Source organism: Leopardus geoffroyi, chromosome D2 (assembly GCF_018350155.1).
Source record: "Leopardus geoffroyi isolate Oge1 chromosome D2, O.geoffroyi_Oge1_pat1.0, whole genome shotgun sequence".
NCBI lineage: Eukaryota > Metazoa > Chordata > Mammalia > Carnivora > Felidae > Leopardus > Leopardus geoffroyi.
Window position 1 is genome coordinate 83,738,410 of NC_059334.1, and position 19,412 is coordinate 83,757,821.

Genomic DNA, 19,412 nt, shown 5'->3' on the forward strand with positions numbered 1-19,412 from the left:
GGTGGTTAATTTATATTTCAGTCCTTTTATTGCCAGTAAGCAAGTGGTAGTGGAAAAAGGAAAGTGATTGGATTAACCTACTGATTTTTTTTTTTTTTTCTTTTCCTGCAAACTGGAAAAAAAGATGCCGATGTTTGCTGTTTCCAGGCAGCAAGCCCGGACCCGATGTGAGGAGCCCGGGTTTCCCTGGGTGCAGAGCCCATTTCACAGACCAGAACCCTGGGGTCCACAAGGGCGGGGAAGGGAACTGGTCAGCATTGTCTGGGAACGTGGCTGAGCCTGACTTGGTTTACTGTATCCACATGGGGTGGGATGGGGGGGTCAGGAGCCAGCAGCCAGGGAATGAGAGGTCTCTGGGGCCAAGGCTCGAGGTGAGACCCTGTTTCGTGTGAAGAGAATGCGGAGTAAGGGCAGCTCGGTGTGTGACTAAAATCGGAGGGAGGGAGGGGCACACTCACAGATGACCCCATTATGACGTAGCAGGCCTCGTGGAGGCTGAACCAGTGCCACCTGCTGACAAGCCAAGGGCTCCCGGGTGTTCTCCATCTATTAGAAATTTTCATTCGTACACGATTGCAGAATAGAAAGAGCCATCATTTATAGAGCAGGGATCATGTGGGTTTGAGAGGCCAGTGCATTTCCACCAAGAGCGACTTTTTTCCCTCATGAAATTTTTTGAGGGAAAATGCGAAATCCATACCTCCCACACCTGGGGAGCCGGGAGCCCTGGGTAATGTCCCCCCCACCCCCGGGGGAAGCTGGACCCCTGGTGTCAGGACTGGATTTTGGACGCGGGTGGGAGTGAGCATCCAGGGGAAGTGGGGGGCTCAGAGGCTGAGTCTCAGACGCCTGTTTTGGCCCCTCGGATTCTTCCAGGTGGGCTGGCTGGGGGAGGGGAGGGCGTGTGGGAACAGGTGTATTTGGGGAGCCCTGTCTCCTCACCTCCGCTTCCATGCTCAAAATCCACACAGTTAGAGAAAAAGAGGTTCACGGAAGCAGACGCGCATGAGGGCAGTCAACTTACCACCCGGTGCTGGCTAGGGGGTGAGTGGAGGAGGGGAGGGAGGGTCCCAAGATGAGCACCTTCCTCTCGCCTTCGGGGCCCAGGTAGAGCTGAGCGTGCTGTGGGCGCCCAGCCCTGCTCAGAGCCCCAGCTGGGCCACACAGCTGTAGAATGACCTGGGGACGTGCACAAACCCCACAGCCCAGGTAAGCTCCACAGTCCAGGCAGAGAGCCCTTTTGTCTTTAAGTCCCTAGTGCAGCTGGTTTAGTTCCTTGGGAGCTCCAGGAAGCCTGTGCCCAGGTCCCGAGTCCCACTGCACCGCCTGGTCGTGGGATGCCCGGTGGCAAGTTACTTAATCTCTCTGGGCCTCAGTCTTCCCATCTGCAAAGTAGGTCTAAACCAGACTCTCTATGGGGGCATCGAGAGACTTCAGTGATCCCTGTGTGCACGTGACGGGATCTCTGGTGTGGACTACCTGTCATTACAGTGGACGCTTTCTCCAAGGATGTTTTCACACTGTCCTAGCCCTCGAGCACAAGAACCTTCACAAAGATGCTGCTTCTGGGGCAAAGGCTTTTCAAGTATGACACTGACGAATGTCACTATTTGAGAATCGTTTGTGCCGAATGCAAGAGGTGGGCCGGTGAAGAGGTGGGCAGAAGGACCAGGTGCCACCCTGCACCTGCCACAGCCAGGTTCGTGCTGGCTCCGGGCAGAGGGAGGGGCGCGTGCCTGTTCTAAACCTGCGCACGTGGCCCGTGGGAGGGGAGCACAGGCGGGGCCACCCTCCAGGCTGGGGCTGGGAGAGCACCCTGTGCCTCAGAAGGAAACAAAAAGTCCTGTGTTCCCACAGGATAATGGCAGAGAGGAGCGTGGATGTTCAGAAGCCAGCAGCCGTTTGAACTTGTCAATATGGAGTCACTGGCTTGCTAATGGGCATAGTTTTCCAATCCAAAGAGGCCCCTCCCCCAACCGTGGGGTAATTAGGGAGGTGCCCTTCTGTTCACTTGGGAGACTGGGGATCCAGCTTCAGAAACAGTGTCAAGAAGCAGGCAGGGACGCACGTGGGTCTTTGCTGAGCAGCTGTCCCTGAATCATTTTTAAAATTTGCCGGATATTTAGAAGTCCAGCTCGTTGGTCACAGGTTGGCAAAACGGGTTGGGAAGACAGATCTTTTCTCCAACCTTAGCAACGTTGTTTGAAGGACCCCTGCTCTCACCTCTTCAAGGCGGCTTGCTGTGGGGTGGGCAGAATATCGTGGATTCTCCCCAGCTCGTCATTCAGGGAGGTTTCCCGCCTCGGATGAGGTCAGCAGCCCTTCTCAGCCTCTCTTTTGTAGGTTTCAAAATACAGAAATTAACAGCTCTGTGGATGCCTGGAAGGTAGGCAAGGAGACCGTGATACTTGTCAGCGTCTGATCTCAGGGAGAATCTGCAGCCCAGGTGATTCGGGAGCATTTTGCCCGGTGTCCCATCGCGTGCGTTGCCGCGTGGAGGCAGAGTGCATTTGTTCCTTGACGGGATGCGGAGGCAGCCGACGCGCCACGGCCAGGGTGCCCTGCACTCGCGCTGCTCACCGCGTATGTGATGCGGTTTCCGTCGTTTGCTCCTTTGTAAGTGGATTTTAGGCTCTTTGGGCAACCCGCCTAAATGGATTGCCCTACTCCTCGTGTTGAGAGTCGCTGTGCCTGAGGGTGGGCGACACTCCTGCCGTGCCAAGTGCTCTGACAGCTGATCGATTGGGACAACTCCGTGTCTCCGGAAACCCTGGGATCCAGGAGAATGCGGCCAGGGTGGCAGTCCTCTCTGTGGGGTGTGACCACGCTGATAAGACTGCGGCAAGCCCAGATTCATGGTGTTTGATTGCACGAGTTTGCTTTTCTGTGTGCCCTTGCTTTGCAAAATTTCATAAAAGTTCACAATTTAGATAGACTATACACGTGGAAATACAAACGGAACCATTGTAATTTTTTAAATGTTTATTTTTGAGAGACAGAGAGAGAAAGAGAGAGAGTGCAACTGGGGGAGGGGCAGAGAGAGAGGGAGACACGGAATCCGAAGCAGGTTCCAGGTTCTGAGCTGTCAGCACAGAGCCCGACGCGGGGCTCGAACTCACGGACCGCGAGATCGTGACCTGAGCCAAAGTCAGAGGCTCAACCTGCTGAGCCAGCCAAGCACCCCTGCATCCAAATTGCTTTGAAAGGCTGCTGCCCACCGGCCCACGTGAAAGAGTAGCTTGTAAATACACCCTCAGCAACACACAGGCCGCCCACTTGGATGTTTAGGATGCTTCGGGCCGAGGGTGCGTGTGCAAAAGACATTTTACTTTTCTCTGAGTTTGTTAAGATTGTCCGGCTCCGTCCCTCTCAGAGCTGAACAAAGTCAGCCTAATTCTACCTTCTTCCCTAAATGAAGCAGCCCCGGCAGATGGAGTCTAAACGTCATAGTTTTATTTTCTTCTTTGTGAGGTTTGGATACACGGTAACGTTGCTGGGTCTTTCCATATCTCGTGAGCGATCAGGACCGAACTCTGCAGCCTGGGGCCACTTCCTGCCGGCGTGCCCGCCCTCTTGACCTCACCCGCCCAGCTCCCCCCCTTCTCGGTGGATTTCCCCTGTTCCGCGTCCTCACACCACCTCTTTCCCAGGGTCTAGCTTGGCAGGCGTCCTCCGCCTCTGTGCCCTGGAAGCAGAGTGGCCGCGTCTGGACGCCCCAGGGACAGACCTCCACACTTGCGTGGTCACGCTGGCTCAGGCTTCCCACAGAAGCACGTCTCCCCCCTCCCCTCCCCCACCCAGGATGTGTGCGGCCAGCCTGAGCCTTTCCAGGTCTTCCGCACACAGACCTCGGTGCAGCTTTCCCTGGGGGCTCGGAGGGATTTGAGGGAGTTGCTTGTGGCAGTGTTGTGCCCCACCGATGCCTTTCACGGGTCCTCCTGCTGGCAGCTGGTGGTACATGCCAGGAATGTAAAGAAAAGGCCGACTGTCCCTGCCCTGAAAGAATTATGGCTTCGTTGGCGGGTGGGGGGGGGGGGGGGGGTTGGGGATGGAGACACAGAAAGAAAAACCAACGGCCAGCGAACAAAGGTAAATGAACTCCAGGGTAAGCTGGATTTGCCCGTGCGGCCCAGCCAAGAGTGGTCTCAGCAGCCCTGGGTTAGCCTCCCTGCCTCCCTGCTCTGTGTGACATTGGTCGAGGGGCTCGCCGCGCCTCGCCTCCGTGTCCCCTTCTTCCAAACGGGACTCGCCTGGCCTGTTTCGTGGGACTGGCTGTGGGCTGCGGGAGAGACACTGCGAGCGGCCCTGGACGGGATCCAAAATCCAACGGCTTCTCTCCTTCCCCCGTTTGGAGGGTGGCACCATTCCTGCCACGACCAGAAAGGTTTCCAGGTGTGGAATGATGCCATGCAAACAGCTCAGAGACCCCCTCCTGGCGAGAGGAGCAGCTCTGCTCCCGCGAACCGACCTCCCCCACCCCCAGCTTTAAATGCACGTGTTTCATCTTTTCAGACCTTGTGCTCAGTATTAGAATTGCAGTCTGCATCAGGGCCTTGGGCTGAAGGAAGTGTTCGTGTGCCGAGGGTTGACTGGAGAGGGTATTCTGGTTGCTTGGGTTTTGTTCTAATTCTGTTCTTTGAGAAACTGACAGTTGTGGTTTTGTGCTATGAAGTGTGTGACCTATTTGACCAGGCCACAGTTCCGCGTATCCTTGCTTCGTTTAAAAACTAAAACAGCGTGAGTTCAAAGCTGAATTCAAAATGGTCGTGTGTGTTTTGGGTTGGTATGTAGTCAATTATGCTTATTCATTTGTTTAACCATCGTTGGGCAGGGTCCCCGCCTGGTTCTACACACTCTTGGCTTTTCTCCCTTGTGGTTTTCAGTGTGGTTTGACTCAAGCCTGCACCTTGGCTTCTGCATATCACTGGGTTTTATTTTATGATAAAATGACTGAACATTACATTGGGAGGTAGTTTTGAGCATTTCTAACGAAGGCTGAAGCGTCAAGGGCACTTTCTGCTCCTGGCTTCTCACCATGCTTGGCCCCAGACGAACACACACGTCTCTCTCCTCAGCATTTTCCCAGGCTCTCTTAGGGGATTGGAAGGAGTGGACTCTTACAATTATTCTTACGAAAAGCAGTTCCCCTCACCTCCCATGATCACCAGCGGCCCAACAATCAGTGCCTCCCTCACCTTCCCGCCATTCACTTTGTGTTATGTCGGGCCCTGCTGCACTCTGGGAACTCTGTGACTTTATATGTTACCCAACAGACTGGTTCCCAGGTGGCTTTTGGTGGATTCTTTGGAATTTTCTATGTGGATGCTCATGTCATCTGAGAATGCTGAAGTCTTACTTTTTTTTCTTTCCAGTTTCAATGTCTTTTATTCCTTTTTCTTGCCTTATTACATTGACCAGTACAATGTCAAATATGAGTGGTGAATGTGGACACTCTTGCCTTGTTCCCAGTATTAGTGAGGAAGCATTCAGTCTTCCCTACTGAAGATCACATTAGCTGTAGACTTGCCCAAGTAGATTTAAAATTCCTTAGCATTTAGGAGAACCATTTTTTCTGCTTTTTTTTTTTTTTTTTTTTTTACTTCAACCTACTTCCCGGGTCAGCTTCTTAATTCCTGCAACAACTTGTTATGATTGTGTGCTGGAGAGTGCTGTCTTTGGTGTAAAATATCTAGCCTGGCCGTGACTAAGATAAGAAGTATTCTATTTTGGTGGAAGACACCGGGCACCGCATTAGCTACTTAAAAATAGTGGCGATCGAAACATCTAACGGCACAGATGCATGGTGACAACTCTTCATGGTCTCTAGCTCCAGCGTGAGGCTTCCCTACTAGCCGCTCACACGAGAACCCGAGGGCCACGGCCACGGACCCGAGGGCCAGCTGAGGAGTGGATAGACAGAGCACGGTATATGGTATATGGGAAATGAAAGAGTGTTCGTCCCCAGGAAGGAACAAAGAACTGGTACGTGTTCCAACATGGACGGACCTCAAAAATGTACTAAGTAAAAGCAGCAAATCACAAAACGCCACGTCCTATAGGATCTCATTTTTATGAAATGTCCAGAAGGGACCAATCCATATGCAGAAAGTAGATTGGTGGTCACCGGGGGGAGAGGAGGTGGGAGGAGGATGGGCTGGAGAGCTAAAATGAACTAATGGGCGTGGGGTTTCTGTTGAGATGATGAAAACGCTCTAAATTTAGGTATGGTGGTGGCTGTAAAACTCTGTGGTTATGCTAAAAACCATTGAATTGTACACAGGTGGACTTTATGGCATGTAAATTATATCCTAATGAGATGTTAAAAACGAAAAGGACATAAAAGCTAAATTTTTGAGGAGCGAGCAGGCTGGATAATGATTTAGCTGGAAAACCTGGATGAGGGGCCAAGCCATGGAGGTTTTAAGAGGCGGTGTCTGGGAAGAGGGACAGAGGGCACCGCCTTGGAAGAGGGGGGCACCCAGGCTGGGGACTAGACACCCAGTGCTTCTGATCCAGGTCAGCCCCCGCGCCCCCACCCCCCCCACCCCCAACACTGACAACCAGAGATCACAGGAGAGCTTGGGGCAGGGCACTTTTTGAAAGCTGATGACTGTAGCAAAAAATGTCATCATCACGTAGATAGATAGAAAGGCCTCAAGAAGACCCCCAACAACGAAGCAAAAATGAGCACATCCAACTAGAGGTGTAGACCAAGAAGTGACTAGAATGAGCAACTAACTAACACAGGTAACCAGAAAACTAATTCTTTCTCTTTTTTTCCCCCTTTCTTTTTCAGACTATAGCCTTCGTTTTCCCTGGGTGAGTACAAAACTTAAACATTTTTTTTTCTGATGTGTAGTTAACAAAAAAAAAGGGGGTGTGGAATTTCATGGGATTTCATTGTTAGCGAAGCATTATTTCTAGAGAAAGAGGGCCAGTATGATCTGCTGGTGTATTTGAATGTTATGCCTTAACCTACTTGAAGAGGCTCATATCATACTTTTGGTTACATCAGTGTGTGTGTGTGTGTGTGTGTGTGTGTTTGAAATCTGGCTTTGCTGTTCAGTCTCCTGAACTATATTGTTGAGAATACAATTTCAACCTGCTCTCCTTTCACTGATTTGTCTGTACTTTTCAAAGGGCCTCTCCTTATCTCGCTGAACACATTGGATGACTATTAGGGAACACAGAGGCACGTAATTGCATTGATGGTAATTGCCTCTTAAATTGATCTGCTTTGGGGGAAACTGCTGAAAAGGAGCTTTTCTGGAATGCACTTTGGGTTAAAAAAAAAAAAAAAAAAAGAAACAGTGTCATTGTCACGTCGTTTTATGCCTTTTGAGATCGAGGCAATGTTCCACGGCCCTGATGTCCTAGTACTTAGAGAAGGAAACACCACCGCCTTTTTGTGTTCTACTCAGTCGACTAACTGGTGTTAAGATCCCCCAAAGAAATCAAGGGAAGAGAATCTAAGGGCTCTTGAAGTGGCCGCAGTATGTGGGCAGGTGGCTCTGGGGCACGGTGGTGCGTGTGCTCACGTTTGGTGAGTGCACCGGATGTAGGCGGCCAGGACGTTGTATTTCTCACATGCGTCACCTTGTACGAAATACTCTGACTCCCTCCTGAATTATTCTCAGGTCGGTGGGTCGATTGTTTGGCTTTGGCTTCCCCCCCTTTTGGTCTCGTGGCAGTGTTCCATCTGGGTGTAAATGCTTACGGTAGTCCCGGTGCGATCAAATGCGTGTGGGTTGTATGGACTCTTGCTCCCTGTCTCAAAGGAATGCAGATACAGCCAGCGGTTTATCGAGATCGAGAATGGGGAAGGCTCCGTTTGTCACCTGCTAAGCTAATTGCGTTGACCCTCTTCTCTATGCCATCATTATCGGATGTGAATCAGTTTTCAATGGCACGATCTACTTCAGCAAAAGTCAACAGTGGGCTCCAAGAGCAGGAATATTAGTGGAATCATATTCAGGGGTAGAGACTTACGTACAAGCAGTCTCCAGTCCCTTAGTGCCTCAGAATCCTAAGCGAGAGGCATTGGCTCATCCACATTGGTTTCAATGGATATTAAACATGCTGTTCGTCAAGAGCACGGGCTCCCTATCTTGCTGGAATGAAACATTTGAGGGTCTCATCCCACAGACTCATCCCCTCCCCAAATACAAGTTCCGGGTTATGATTTGTTATGACATCTGACCTTTACCCTCCTTGGCTCTCCACTCCGCACTGTTCCTCCAAACCCAGTCTTGCCATTTGCCCATTCCAGAGTTTCCTGCCCTCTTGGCAACTCCACCTGGTCCCTGGCCATGTCACTCAACCTGGTCCCATCGTTCACCTCCCTTTCTTTCTTTCTTTCTTTTTTTTTTTTAAGGTTTATTTATTTATTCTGTGAGAGAAAGAGAGAGAGAGAGAGACAGAGCACATGTGAGCAGGGGAGGCCCAGAGAGAGAGGGAGACGAAGAGAGACTCCTAAGCAGGCTCCCCACTGTCAGCACAGAGCCCGATATGGGGCTCAAACCCAAGAACTGTGAGATGACTTGGGCCGAAGTCAAGAGCCAGATGCTTCACTGATGGAGCCACCCAGCCCCCACTTCACCTCCCTTCCAGGAGGAAAGAAAGTAAAGGTTGCTCTCGGAAGCTATGAGTTGTTAGGTAACAAGGGCTGCTTATTTTGGGAATTTTCTCTTCCATGTGAGGAAAGTCTGTTCCAAGCATAAGCCCCTGCTTTGGTGGCTACCTCATTTAAAGCCTTTGTTGGAATCTGCTGCTGGGGGCATCAGGGTTAGAACATCGGATGGCTCCCTTAGCCTAAACATTCACTGCTAAACATTGGAGTCTTGTCCCAGAGTTTCAGGATTTCCACTAACAGAAAGGAATTTATTTCTAATTTGTGGGCTTAGAAATTTGGTTTGGAGTCAGTTAGAGCTAAATAAATAGCTCACTTTGGGCAGGGCAGGAGAGAGCAAGCCCCCTGAGGTCGGTGACTGTCCCAAGCCATGGTGCTCAGGTGGTGGGGCGGCTGCAGGAGCCCAGGAGACACCTGCTGGGTGAACCCAGGAGCCCTGGGCGCCCCCTCTGCTCTCAGCTGTCGGTTCCTTCCTGGGGTCATTGTAATGTATAAATGAGCTCACCCCGAGTTAGCAGGTAATAAAATTGATGTAATTAACATCATCACAAAATTATGGCAGTTGTTTCCAACGTTTAAAGATGTCATTTAGGGGCGCCTGGGTGGCTCAGTAGGTTGAGCGTCCGACTCTTGATTTTGGCTCGGGTCGTGATCCTAGGATTGTGGGAGGGAGCCCTGCCTTGGGTTCCACCCTGGGCATGGACCCTGCTTAAGGTTCTCTCTCCTTCCCTCCCTCTCTCTCTCTTTCTCTCCCTCCACCCCTCCCTCTGCACACATGCGTGCGCGCTCTCTCTCTCTCTCTCTTAAGATAAAAACATAAAAATAAGGGGCTCCTGACTGCTTCAGTCTGTTAGGCATCCAACTAACAGGTGATTTCACAGTCGTGGTTTTGAGCGGGCTGTGCACTGATCGTGGAGCCTGCTTGGGATTCTCTCTTTCCCTCTCCCTCTGCCCCTTGCCTGCTCACACTGTCTCTCAAAGCAAATGAATAAACTTTTTAAAAAATTGCAATTAAAATTAAAAAGTAAAAATACCAAGCGGGCATTTAAGTGGGTAGTGATGTATGTCCCCAGTACTGTGTAACAGAGAGCAAAGGAGTTCTTTTTTCTAGCCGCACACCCTGACTTTTCATTAAAAAAAAAAAAGACGTTCTATATTAATATCTGGCCTTAAAAAAGAGTCCACTTTCCCCTGTTAAACTGGATGAAGAGGGGCCTTTTTAGCATGACCACCATCCCCCTGGTTTTCTTTTGTTTCTCCTTTTTGTACTATGTAAATACAGACTGGGGAAGTAATACTATAATTCATATCCACCGTTGAACATGACCAAAGTCCCTCAACCCGACGACGCTTACGACTCTGTGGGTCTCCGTTGCCTTGTCTTTAAATAATGCAGTGGAATGTCAGAATTAAGAATTTATGCAAGACACGTAATTAAGGTTTAAATATCTTCTCCAGGCTCTGGGAGGTCTTGTATTGTTATACCAAAGGGTATCCACCAGTGAGGAAAATTAAATGATACTGTAACTTGGCTGTTTCACTTTGGTTCTTGGAAATACCAAAGGGATAAAAGGCAATGAAATTAAAGTGCTGATATTAACAGTGAATTTTATTTTAAAATTAACTTGCGGTATTCATTCGCTAGCTGTCTCCTCTTTAATGATCTATCTTTCCTCCTCTGTCAGTTTCCGTATGTGTGATTTTTCTCTTCGAAGTCCCTTTTCTTCTTCGGTGTTGGCGGGAATGGCCACCAAGGCAGGAAAAGAAAAGAAGAATCTGAAGGTTTTTAAATGAGGTGCGGGGGCCTGGCCTGTGTTTGGCAAGGCAGGGCGGACCCCTCGGAACATGCCTTCCGACCACCGCAGCTGGGCCTACGTTTCTGCAGGTGGTTTCTCTGCTGGGCTCTGCGTCTTCAGAAATGACAAGCGTGATGTATGATGTGCAGAGCTCACAAGGCTTGAACACTTTCTCAGATATTTGACTTCGATTTCCTGCCTTTGCCCTGTTCTTGGGTTTTCATTAGCATCAGCAGATCCTCTGGGTTTCCTATCTGAGCAAAATGTGTTTCTCCCAACCGCGAAGAAGTTATTCTCCCGTAACTGAGATTGGAAGGTGACAGTCCGTTGGAAGAATGCCTGCGGACCGGCTGGTGACAAACGGATTCATCCCCCATTTGTTTCCATTTCCACCCCCCTCCCCCCAGGAAAGTTTCAACATTCTTCCAAGAAGTACCACCTAAAAGGGTCCGCTAGGTCATTGTTTGTCATATGCCAAAGCCATGGATGTTAAGCGGTCATGGTTTCCACTTAGAGGAAATAGGAACACAGCTCTTCTATATAAACTCGTGTCTCGTCCCTGAGCTCCTAGGGACCCAGTTCAGAGCTGGAATTCTTCCACAAATCCTTTTCCAGCTGACAGGACAACATGGAATCTCACGGGCCGGGATGGCTCCCCAGCATCATCCCCGTAGGACCGGAGGTAAAGGGGCGCCGGAAAGGGGAACTTTTCTCGTCGCTTGGGATTTAGGTCGTGGTTGTCTGTGATAGAATTCCTAAGGCGTTTAAGAATCCAGTGCAAGAGTATTAGCAGGAAGCGGTCGTTAAGGGAAAATTTGGCAAGCACCTCCGTTCGCTTTGTCCAGCCCCGTGCAGGAAATCTGGGATTTATGCTTCAGGAAACTGTTTTAATCCACCGCAGCCGGGCCAAGGGGTGCCCAGGGACGGTGCCGTGGAGAGCCGGCTGCCTCAGGGCCGGCGGGTTGTCCGACTGCCAGGAATCCACGGTGAGGCCCACCTTTTAGGAAAACAATCCCCACTTGTTGTTGGGGCCCCAGGCTGACTGGGTGACACGTCAGAATCCCACTCATTCTAAATGGGACATTTCCTTTTTTTATTATTATGATTTTTTTATAATCAGACCCACCCTCCTAACTTGCCTTATCAGTTAGATTTGTGCAGTGGCATTTTAGTTCAAAATGACACAGTGAGAATGTGGGAAGGACCTGGTCTGCAGGACAGTGAGTTGGTCCTTCAAGGAACTTGTGATCAGGTGCACGAGGCAGGGCTGGCGTTCTGTGTGCCGGGCTTTCCAGCCTGTGCACTTCGGTGTGGAAACAGACGGCGTCCTCTGCCTGACGGTGGCATCGGTCACACTGCGGGGAAGAGGACAGGAGGTGTATCAAACTTTTGGGATGTATGACTTTTTTTGAAATATATTTTTTTAATGTTTATTTGTTTTTGAGAGACAGAGAGAGAGAGAGCGTGAGCAGGGGAGGGGACAGAGAGAGAGGGAGACACAGAATCCAAAGCAGGCTCCAGGCTCCAAGCTGTCAGCACAGGGCCCGACGCGGGGCTCGAACCCACGAACCGCGAGATCGTGACCCGAGCCGAAGTCGGACGCTTCACTGACTTAGCCACCCAGGCACCCCTAAATGTTTATTTATTTTTGAGAGAGAGGGAGAGACAGAACATGAGCAGGGCAGGGGACAGAGAGAGAGGGAGACACAGGATTGGAAGGGGGCTCCAGGCTCTGAGGTGTCAGCACAGAGCCTGGAGTGGGGCTCGAACTCACGAACTGCGAGATCATGACCTGAGCCGAAGTCGGACGCTTCACCGACTGAGTCTCCCAGGTGCCCCCGGGTGTGTGACTTACAGAGGGATTTCTGAGACCCCCGGGGCCACAGAATCGGGCATGAGGTCTGCACAATGTTAGGAGCGGGGACGGACCCCCATTCGATGCGGAAACTCGCTGGCCCCCAACTTTAGTCCCACGGCCTGGGGGATGACCCCACGTGAACTGGGACACTGGGCAACAGGAGTATAAATCCATTCTGTTCGAAGACTGACCCTCTGAGGTGACTTTTTTAAACAGCTTATTATGGTACAGAGTCTGGTATAAAATATTTAAGATGTCGGAAAACTCTCTGTGGAATTGCTGAATGAAAATCCATCCTGTAACGGATTCTCTGAGTAGTTTTCCTTCTTGTTTTGAGTGGAAACAAGCAATAAGCAACAAGCCAGAAAAAAAAAAAAAATGGATTTGTGTGATTTTTATGATGGGGACCGATTGGATTCTAACAACTTTTTAAAAATACGTTGGTGGCGTTTAACTGATCTCAAACAACCCCACCAAGACTGGTCTGCTGTCAGCAATGATAGAGGTTTTGTGTTCAAATACTGTACGTAAAAATACGTTGAAAGCCACCACGTTACCACGCTGTTGCTGCTGCTGCTGAGAAATGAATTTTTTAAAATCGTCATGTTGGTGGAAATTATTATTCACCAAAACAGGACTTGACCTATTTCCTGTTTTGCCACATAAGTTAAGTGCCTTGTGCCGTTTATAATCACGCACACGCACACGCACACGCACGTAGAGCACTCTACAGTTTGCAGAGCTCCGGCTCACGACCTCCCTCGGGCCACCGAGATTCCTTGGAGGCAGCACAGGCGTGCGTTCTCACCTCCGCCTTGAAGAAGTGAAGACAGAGACCCAGGCCACCTGGGAGAAGTGAGCGGGTAGGACAGTGGGAAGGGACCCACCCGCGTGCAGCGGCCCCTGCCCCGGGGGCACAGGTTCCCTCTGAAACCGAAAAGCCGGGCCGCACTCATTCCCGCCCCCCGCAGTGAGGACGCAGACCTGCCGAATAGAAAGCAACATTTTCCATCATGAAAAAATATCCTTTTGCAGTTATGCGAGGCATAGAGGACAGCAATAAATGAGGACATGTCCCACGGGTCCGGCAAACGGCGTGCTGGTAGATAATTATATTTTGGAACGACTTTACGCTCAGTTGAGTTGATCTTGGCCAGCGTTCCGCGTGTTTCCACATGCTATGTGCTGACCAAATTCAGTTTTCTAATCTCTTTGCACACACTTGCCCGGCTTCCTCCCAGGTTTTGTCTGTTCCCTCCGCCGGTGTGCCTCAGGCGGCCCCTGTGGGCCCATAATCGTGCCGGGTGTTCAAAACCCAAGTGGTAGGTCCGAGTTTCTGGCTTGAGGAAATATTGCCGGTAGGGCCTATGTCGGAATCCTTTCTTTTAGCAGGTGGGGTTGTGCGTTTTGCACAGAACCCTAGGAGAGGAGTTGGACAGACCTAGAGTGTGAGCGACTCAGACACGCCCCTTCATGCCCTGAGCCGTACCTTCTTGGTCTAAAAAAGTAAAGGGCTGGGTGACAATTTCTTTAAGGTCTCTTCTAGACGTGAAGTTGATGATCCAGGGCGATGCCTGTCTGGATGTGGAGTTAACACAGGGATCTCCCTAAAGGAGCCACTGCTGTGAATCCACCAGTTATGTCCGTCTCCTTCCCTCCCGGGGGGACGTCTGTCTATACCTCCTGATGTAAATGTCTTACAACCTTCCCTTGGGAAGGAAAGCAGCCGTCCTTTGCCGCTCTCTCTGCCTCTGCTCTTGTTTATGTTAGCTCCCACTGCCTCCAAAAGAACCAGGAAGCATAGAAAGGAGGGCCTTATTAGTGGGAGAACATTTTTTTTTTAATGTTTATTTATTTTTGAGAGAGGTGGAAAAACAGAGCACGAGCAGGGAAGGGGCAGAGAGAGAGGGAGACACAGGCTCCGAAGCAGGCTCCAGGCTCCAGGCTCCGAGCTGTTGGCCCAGAGCCCGAAGCGAGGCTCGAACCCACAAACCGAGAGACCACGACCCGAGCTGAAGTTGGATGCTTAACCGACTGAGCCACCCAGGTGCCCCAGTGGGAAAACATTTCTGAAGGGCAGCCTTCTTCCCATGATGTTGTGTGCGTGCACAAATCAAAGACTGTGAATCCTTCGGCTCTGATGTTAAAACTTGAGCAGAAACACGAGTTCGTAAAACAAAGGCCCTTTCCCCACCATTCTGAGACCCGTTCTGGCAAATGGTTCTGGGGGTTGCATGATGGTTTGTGGTACCCGAAGAAGTGATTCCCTGGGAAGGCAGATTGCTTAATCTTTTCAGAAACCATGGAAACCCCCTGGGGCCGCTCTGCTTCCCTCTGGTGTGAGTTCTCAGCAGAAGAACAGGCTGGAAAGTGCCTGTCGCGGGGATGAAGTTAGCGTCCTGAATGCACGCAGTGTGGGCAAGATCACCCTCAGAGCCATCACTGTTTCCAAGTCCTGTGTCTGGCTTCCTTCCAACGTGAAGTCACCGCCGACATTCTGTTGTGCTGTTTCCTGTTGTGGGTGGATTTATTTAATTTTTAATGAGTGATTCACAACCCATGGCTGTCTGTTTTTCCTCCTGCTGAGAATTAAGGCATGTTTCCTTTAAAAAAAAATCGTGCTATCATCTGGGTACCGTGGTGCTCGGCGTGTTTGGGACAGGGGGACATGGTGATACCACCAAGGGGAGGCATTTAGCCTCCCCGGGACTCTTATGAAATAGCAGTGATGAGATCATCCTGTGACTATGCTGCTCCAGGGTAGAGGCGGTCGCACCTCATTATACATCCCCAGACCCTCCTTTCTCTACAAATGTTGTTGAATGCCATGTAGCTGTTTAAAAAAAAAAAAAAAATTCTTTTTTTTCATGTTGCTACAAATCCATTCCGCTTGGAAAGCCACGTGGTCAGTCTCCCTCCCGGAGAGCCCAGTAATATAATCAGTTGCCACTCACTCAAGCTTCCTCCTCGTCTGCCTGTTTACTCCAAGCGGCCTCTGTCCACCCAGCTGGGCTCACGTGCCGCCTCTGGTCCATAACCTTAATGGAAAATAGCACCGGGGGGGGGGCGCATCTTGGGGACCAGAGCTGTTGAGCTCCGGTCTCAGGGTCACTCCCTGCCAGCCTGCTTCCACTCCTTGGCAGATCAGCATCGCTCCTTCAGATGGGTGGGGGGTGCCTCCATCTGTACAGTGAGGCACTCCTTTCTGGCCTGGGCGTAGCCGGCCAAGTTCGTGCCCCCCGCCTGGCACCAAGGACCCCAGCGTGGGGCTTGTGTACTGAGTCGGAAATCCAAATACCTCTGAGGTATCCAAGTACCGCATCAGAAATCTTTTTTTGTCTCTGCTTTTTTTAAGTAGGCTTCATGCCCGGCATAGAGCCCAACGTGGGGCTTAAAGCCACAACCCTGAGATCAAGACCTGAGCGGAGATCAAGAGTTGGGTGCAAAACCGACTGAGCCACCCAGGCGCCCCCAGAAATCTAAATAGTGCATCAGGTCCTCCTGGGTGGCTCAGTAGGTGGAGCGTCCGCCTTCGGTTCAGGTCACGATCTCACGGTTCATGGGTTCGAGCCCCATGTCGGGCTCTGTGCTGATAGTGGGGAGCTTGGGGCCTGCTTCAGATTCTGTGTCTCCCTCTCTCTCTGCCCCTCCTCATCCCCCGCTTGTGTTCTGTCTCTCTCTCTCTCTCTCAAAAAATAAAATAAACATTAAAAAAATTTAAATACTGCATCAGAAATACAAATATTACATCAAGAATCTAAGTTCCAAGACGGCTCTCCAAGTACCTTTTCTAGAAATTCAGATACCATGGCAGAAATGCAGGTATTGTACTCCAAGTCCAAATACCTGGTCAGAAATCCAAGTAGCATGTAAGAAATCCAAATACTTCTCGTCAACAGTGCAAAAGTATTTGATGATTTCCCTCCTACGTGGAATTTAAGAAACACGGCAGATGAACCCAGGGGAAGGGAGGGAAAAATAAGATAAAAACAGAGAGGGAGGCAAACTGCGAGAGACTCCTAAGTACAGAGAACAAACCGAGGGTTGATGGAGGGAGGTGGGTGGGTAAGGGGTGGGCATTGAGGAGGGCACTTGTTGGGATGAACACTGGCTGTCGTATGTAAGAGATGAATCAGTAAATTCTACTCCTGAAACCAATACGACGCTAGATGTTAACTGACTTGAGTTTAAATTAAAAAAAAATAAAATAAATCCAAATGCTTCCTTAGGGTTCTTTAGGAACCCAAGTACCACGTCTGAGCATTTGTCACTGTATGCGTATCGGGTCCTCATTTTCCCCTAGAATGTGTTGCCCCTTTTCTGAAATTCATTTTAAAAGTTAAAAAAAGGTAACTTTTATTTCAGCTGGGCTCCTATGCAGTTTGTAGAAACTTGTCTGTTGTCTGAGTCGGGGTGACCCTGGGAGATACGAAACAGTTGGCAGTCGCCCCTAGTCATACAGCGCAGTGAGGCTCAGTGGATGGCTGAGGAAACTTTTTCATGACGTCTCTAAGCCAGATTCCGTGAAAGACCAAGAACCAGTGTCGGCGGGGTCTCGGCAATCCTGGCGGGAAGTTGCTTAAATCCGCAGGAAAGGGTTTTCTTTGAGGATATGGTTAAAAGAGAATTAATTACATCCTCGTCTTGGGAAATGAAAAGTCAAATTAAGCGAATGGCCTGATGAAAGAGAGCTCCCGGTTCGGCTGTAGAAACGCGTCTTTTCTTGAACTCCTGTTTTCTGTTCTCCGTGATTTATAGAATATGGAAAACATCGCTGGAACTGTCGCCTGGTTGGCTAGGAGACAAGGGGACGGAGACCAAGCGAGTTGGCTCCGCGCCTGTGACCCGCGGGACACGGCAGCTCTAGGGGCGGCCAGTGTCCTCGCTGGGACCCAGCAGCTCCCCAGGTCCAGGAACGATTGCGGAAGGAGGGGGGGTGCAAGAGTGGTCGGGCACAGGGAGCGGGGGGGAGAGCAGGCAGTGGGCAGAAAGAAAACTCCACCTGTGCCTTCTCCACGGTGCCTGGGTGGCACTTAGTGTGAACGGGGCCAGCTACAGAAGATGTTGGATTGCTTGTTCAAAGTGTAGGACAAAAAGCCTTTTTCTTCCTTCTGTGGTCTCTCTCTGGACCTGTCATGCTGGGTTTTTTGGGGTTTTGTTTGTTTGTTTTTACCTTCTATTCAATGTCATGGTCCCTGGGGTACGGGGGTACTCTAGGCAGCACAGACTGTCACAGATGCCCCAGACCGTGCCCCTCGACTAGGTAAGGAAGTGCACACATCAGGGGGCAGGAAGCAGGGAGTCAAGAACCAGCCCTGGGGGAGGTGGCAGCAGGTGGGCCAGGTGTAAGGCTGCAGGGTCCCGGGGCCCTGCGCCATTGTCCCATCAGCCTGCGCCTTCAAAACACAGAAATTCAGAGGTAAAGTTATTACAGACTTCAAGACAGCGGCTACTGGGCGTGAAACCCCATGCACCGGGCCCTTCTGAGTGTGGGTCTCTGGGCGACAGCTCTGGTCTCTCACCCCCTCCCCCCCCCCCCCCCCCCAGCAGCCCGGCCGTAAGAAATGATGGTCAGAGCGCTGGAATGTTCACTCGTGGATTTTGTAATAAGGGACTTCTGTTCCCGAGGAATGCGGTCCATTTCCAAAGAGTGTTTTATTTCTCTCTGCATCGTTAGTTTATGGGAAGGTCTTCCCTGAAACAGCCCTTGCTACCCAACCCCCAGCCCATGTCACGTTCTGCAACCCTGTTTCACTTTCTTTATGTTGTCGTTCAAGCTCTAGTGCGAGGGTGGGGTGTTTATCCACTCTGTCCCCTGCGGGAACGGAGGCACACCAGCGAGGGCACGATGAGGGAGTGTGTGTTTACTATTTCTCACGCTGCCTCACATCCTTTTTGGAGCAAGGTGGGTATAAATACACAAGGGAAGTCAACCGGCACTCCGAAATGCAGAGTGCAGAGTGGGGGGGCTTGCCAGAACTCGGGCATACCTGCCAGGAGACCGACGACAGCAAAACAGTCATGTGCCTTTTTGGGGCCTCCGTTTGAAGGACTTAAGACGGGTCCCCGAGGCCCCTAAATTCTCAGGGTCGGCGGATCCAGAATCGCACCACGGGATTACTCAGCCTGTGCTCGGCTAATGGCCCAGAGCCTGCGGTGGGGTTTGAAACTGGACAGCCCCCAAGGCTTTCTGGCGTTTCATAAATAGCTTCATGCGATAGGTTGTTATAAACGCGTCAAAGCCTTGTTTTCCTGTGACACTGCAGTATTTGGTGAGTTCTTCTGGATGGCATAGCAGAATGGCTGAAGTAAACATTGCCTGGAGTGGTTGAGAGTTTGCTGAGCGTTGGGGAAAACTGTCAGGTCAGGAACCTAATCATTCTTACATGCCTCATTTGTCATTTCTTTTTTTTTTTTTTTTAAGTTTATTTATTTATTTTGAGAGAGAGAGACAGAGAGTACGAGCAGGGGAGGGGCAGAGACAGTGGGGGCAGAGAGAATCCCAAGCAGGCTCCTTGCTAACAGCAGAGGGGCTCGATCCCACAAACCTCAAGATCATGACTTGAGCTGAGATCAAGAGTCAGATGCTCAACCGACCGAGCGACCCAGACGCCCCGCCCCCATTTAGCATCTCTGCCCATGTTTACACTCATTCTCCACACGCGTGCGCACACACGCTGGGAAGAAAAAAACCCCAGACCGCCTTGAAGCAAATGGATTTGACCTCTCTTTCTAGAATGTGTGTTAGTAGGAAGTAGGGAGCTTTCGGTGAGAGCTCAGCGAGCCGTCCGCCCCACCTGCGTCTGCCTTAGCTGGCGGCCCTGGCGTTTAAAGAGTCTAGTGTCTCTGGGAAAATTCACGTCGTGGACATCTCGTTGCCAGGGAGCAGGGCCACTCACTTTTCGTTTCAAGATGATGTGAAGTCTCGTGTGTTATTCCCAGTGTGGACGTGGAGCCGTGAACGATGTCTAATTATTTGGAAGGGGAGAGAGCCGAAGGAGGACACGCGGTGCCGGAAGCTTCCGTTGCTCAGCAACGTGTAATTTTACCTGTGTTTCACCAAAGGCAGGTAAATGGGCAAAGCCCATTTAATACGGATGGCACATAAAGGGGAAGATCTCAGCACCTG

General features: G+C 50.7%; 1 protein-coding gene across 5 annotated transcripts in view; it reads left to right on the forward strand.

The window, feature by feature from the left end:
• Nucleotides 1-19,412, forward strand: part of PTPRE (protein tyrosine phosphatase receptor type E) — a 164,295-nt gene that overhangs the window by 58,326 nt on the left and 86,557 nt on the right. For 2 of the 5 annotated variants that reach the window (XM_045439239.1, XM_045439238.1), the window contains exon 2: nucleotides 6,797-6,819. Coding sequence is in view for 2 of the 5 variants with exons in the window: in XM_045439237.1 (XP_045295193.1) it covers nucleotides 6,397-6,516; nucleotides 6,797-6,819 (143 nt within the window). In the remaining 3 variants the exon portion in view is untranslated. Of the gene's footprint in view, nucleotides 1-6,321; nucleotides 6,517-6,796; nucleotides 6,820-10,336; nucleotides 11,108-19,412 lie in introns of those variants that run through there. The other 3 variants (XM_045439237.1, XM_045439236.1, XM_045439240.1) reach the window with 3 other exon arrangements.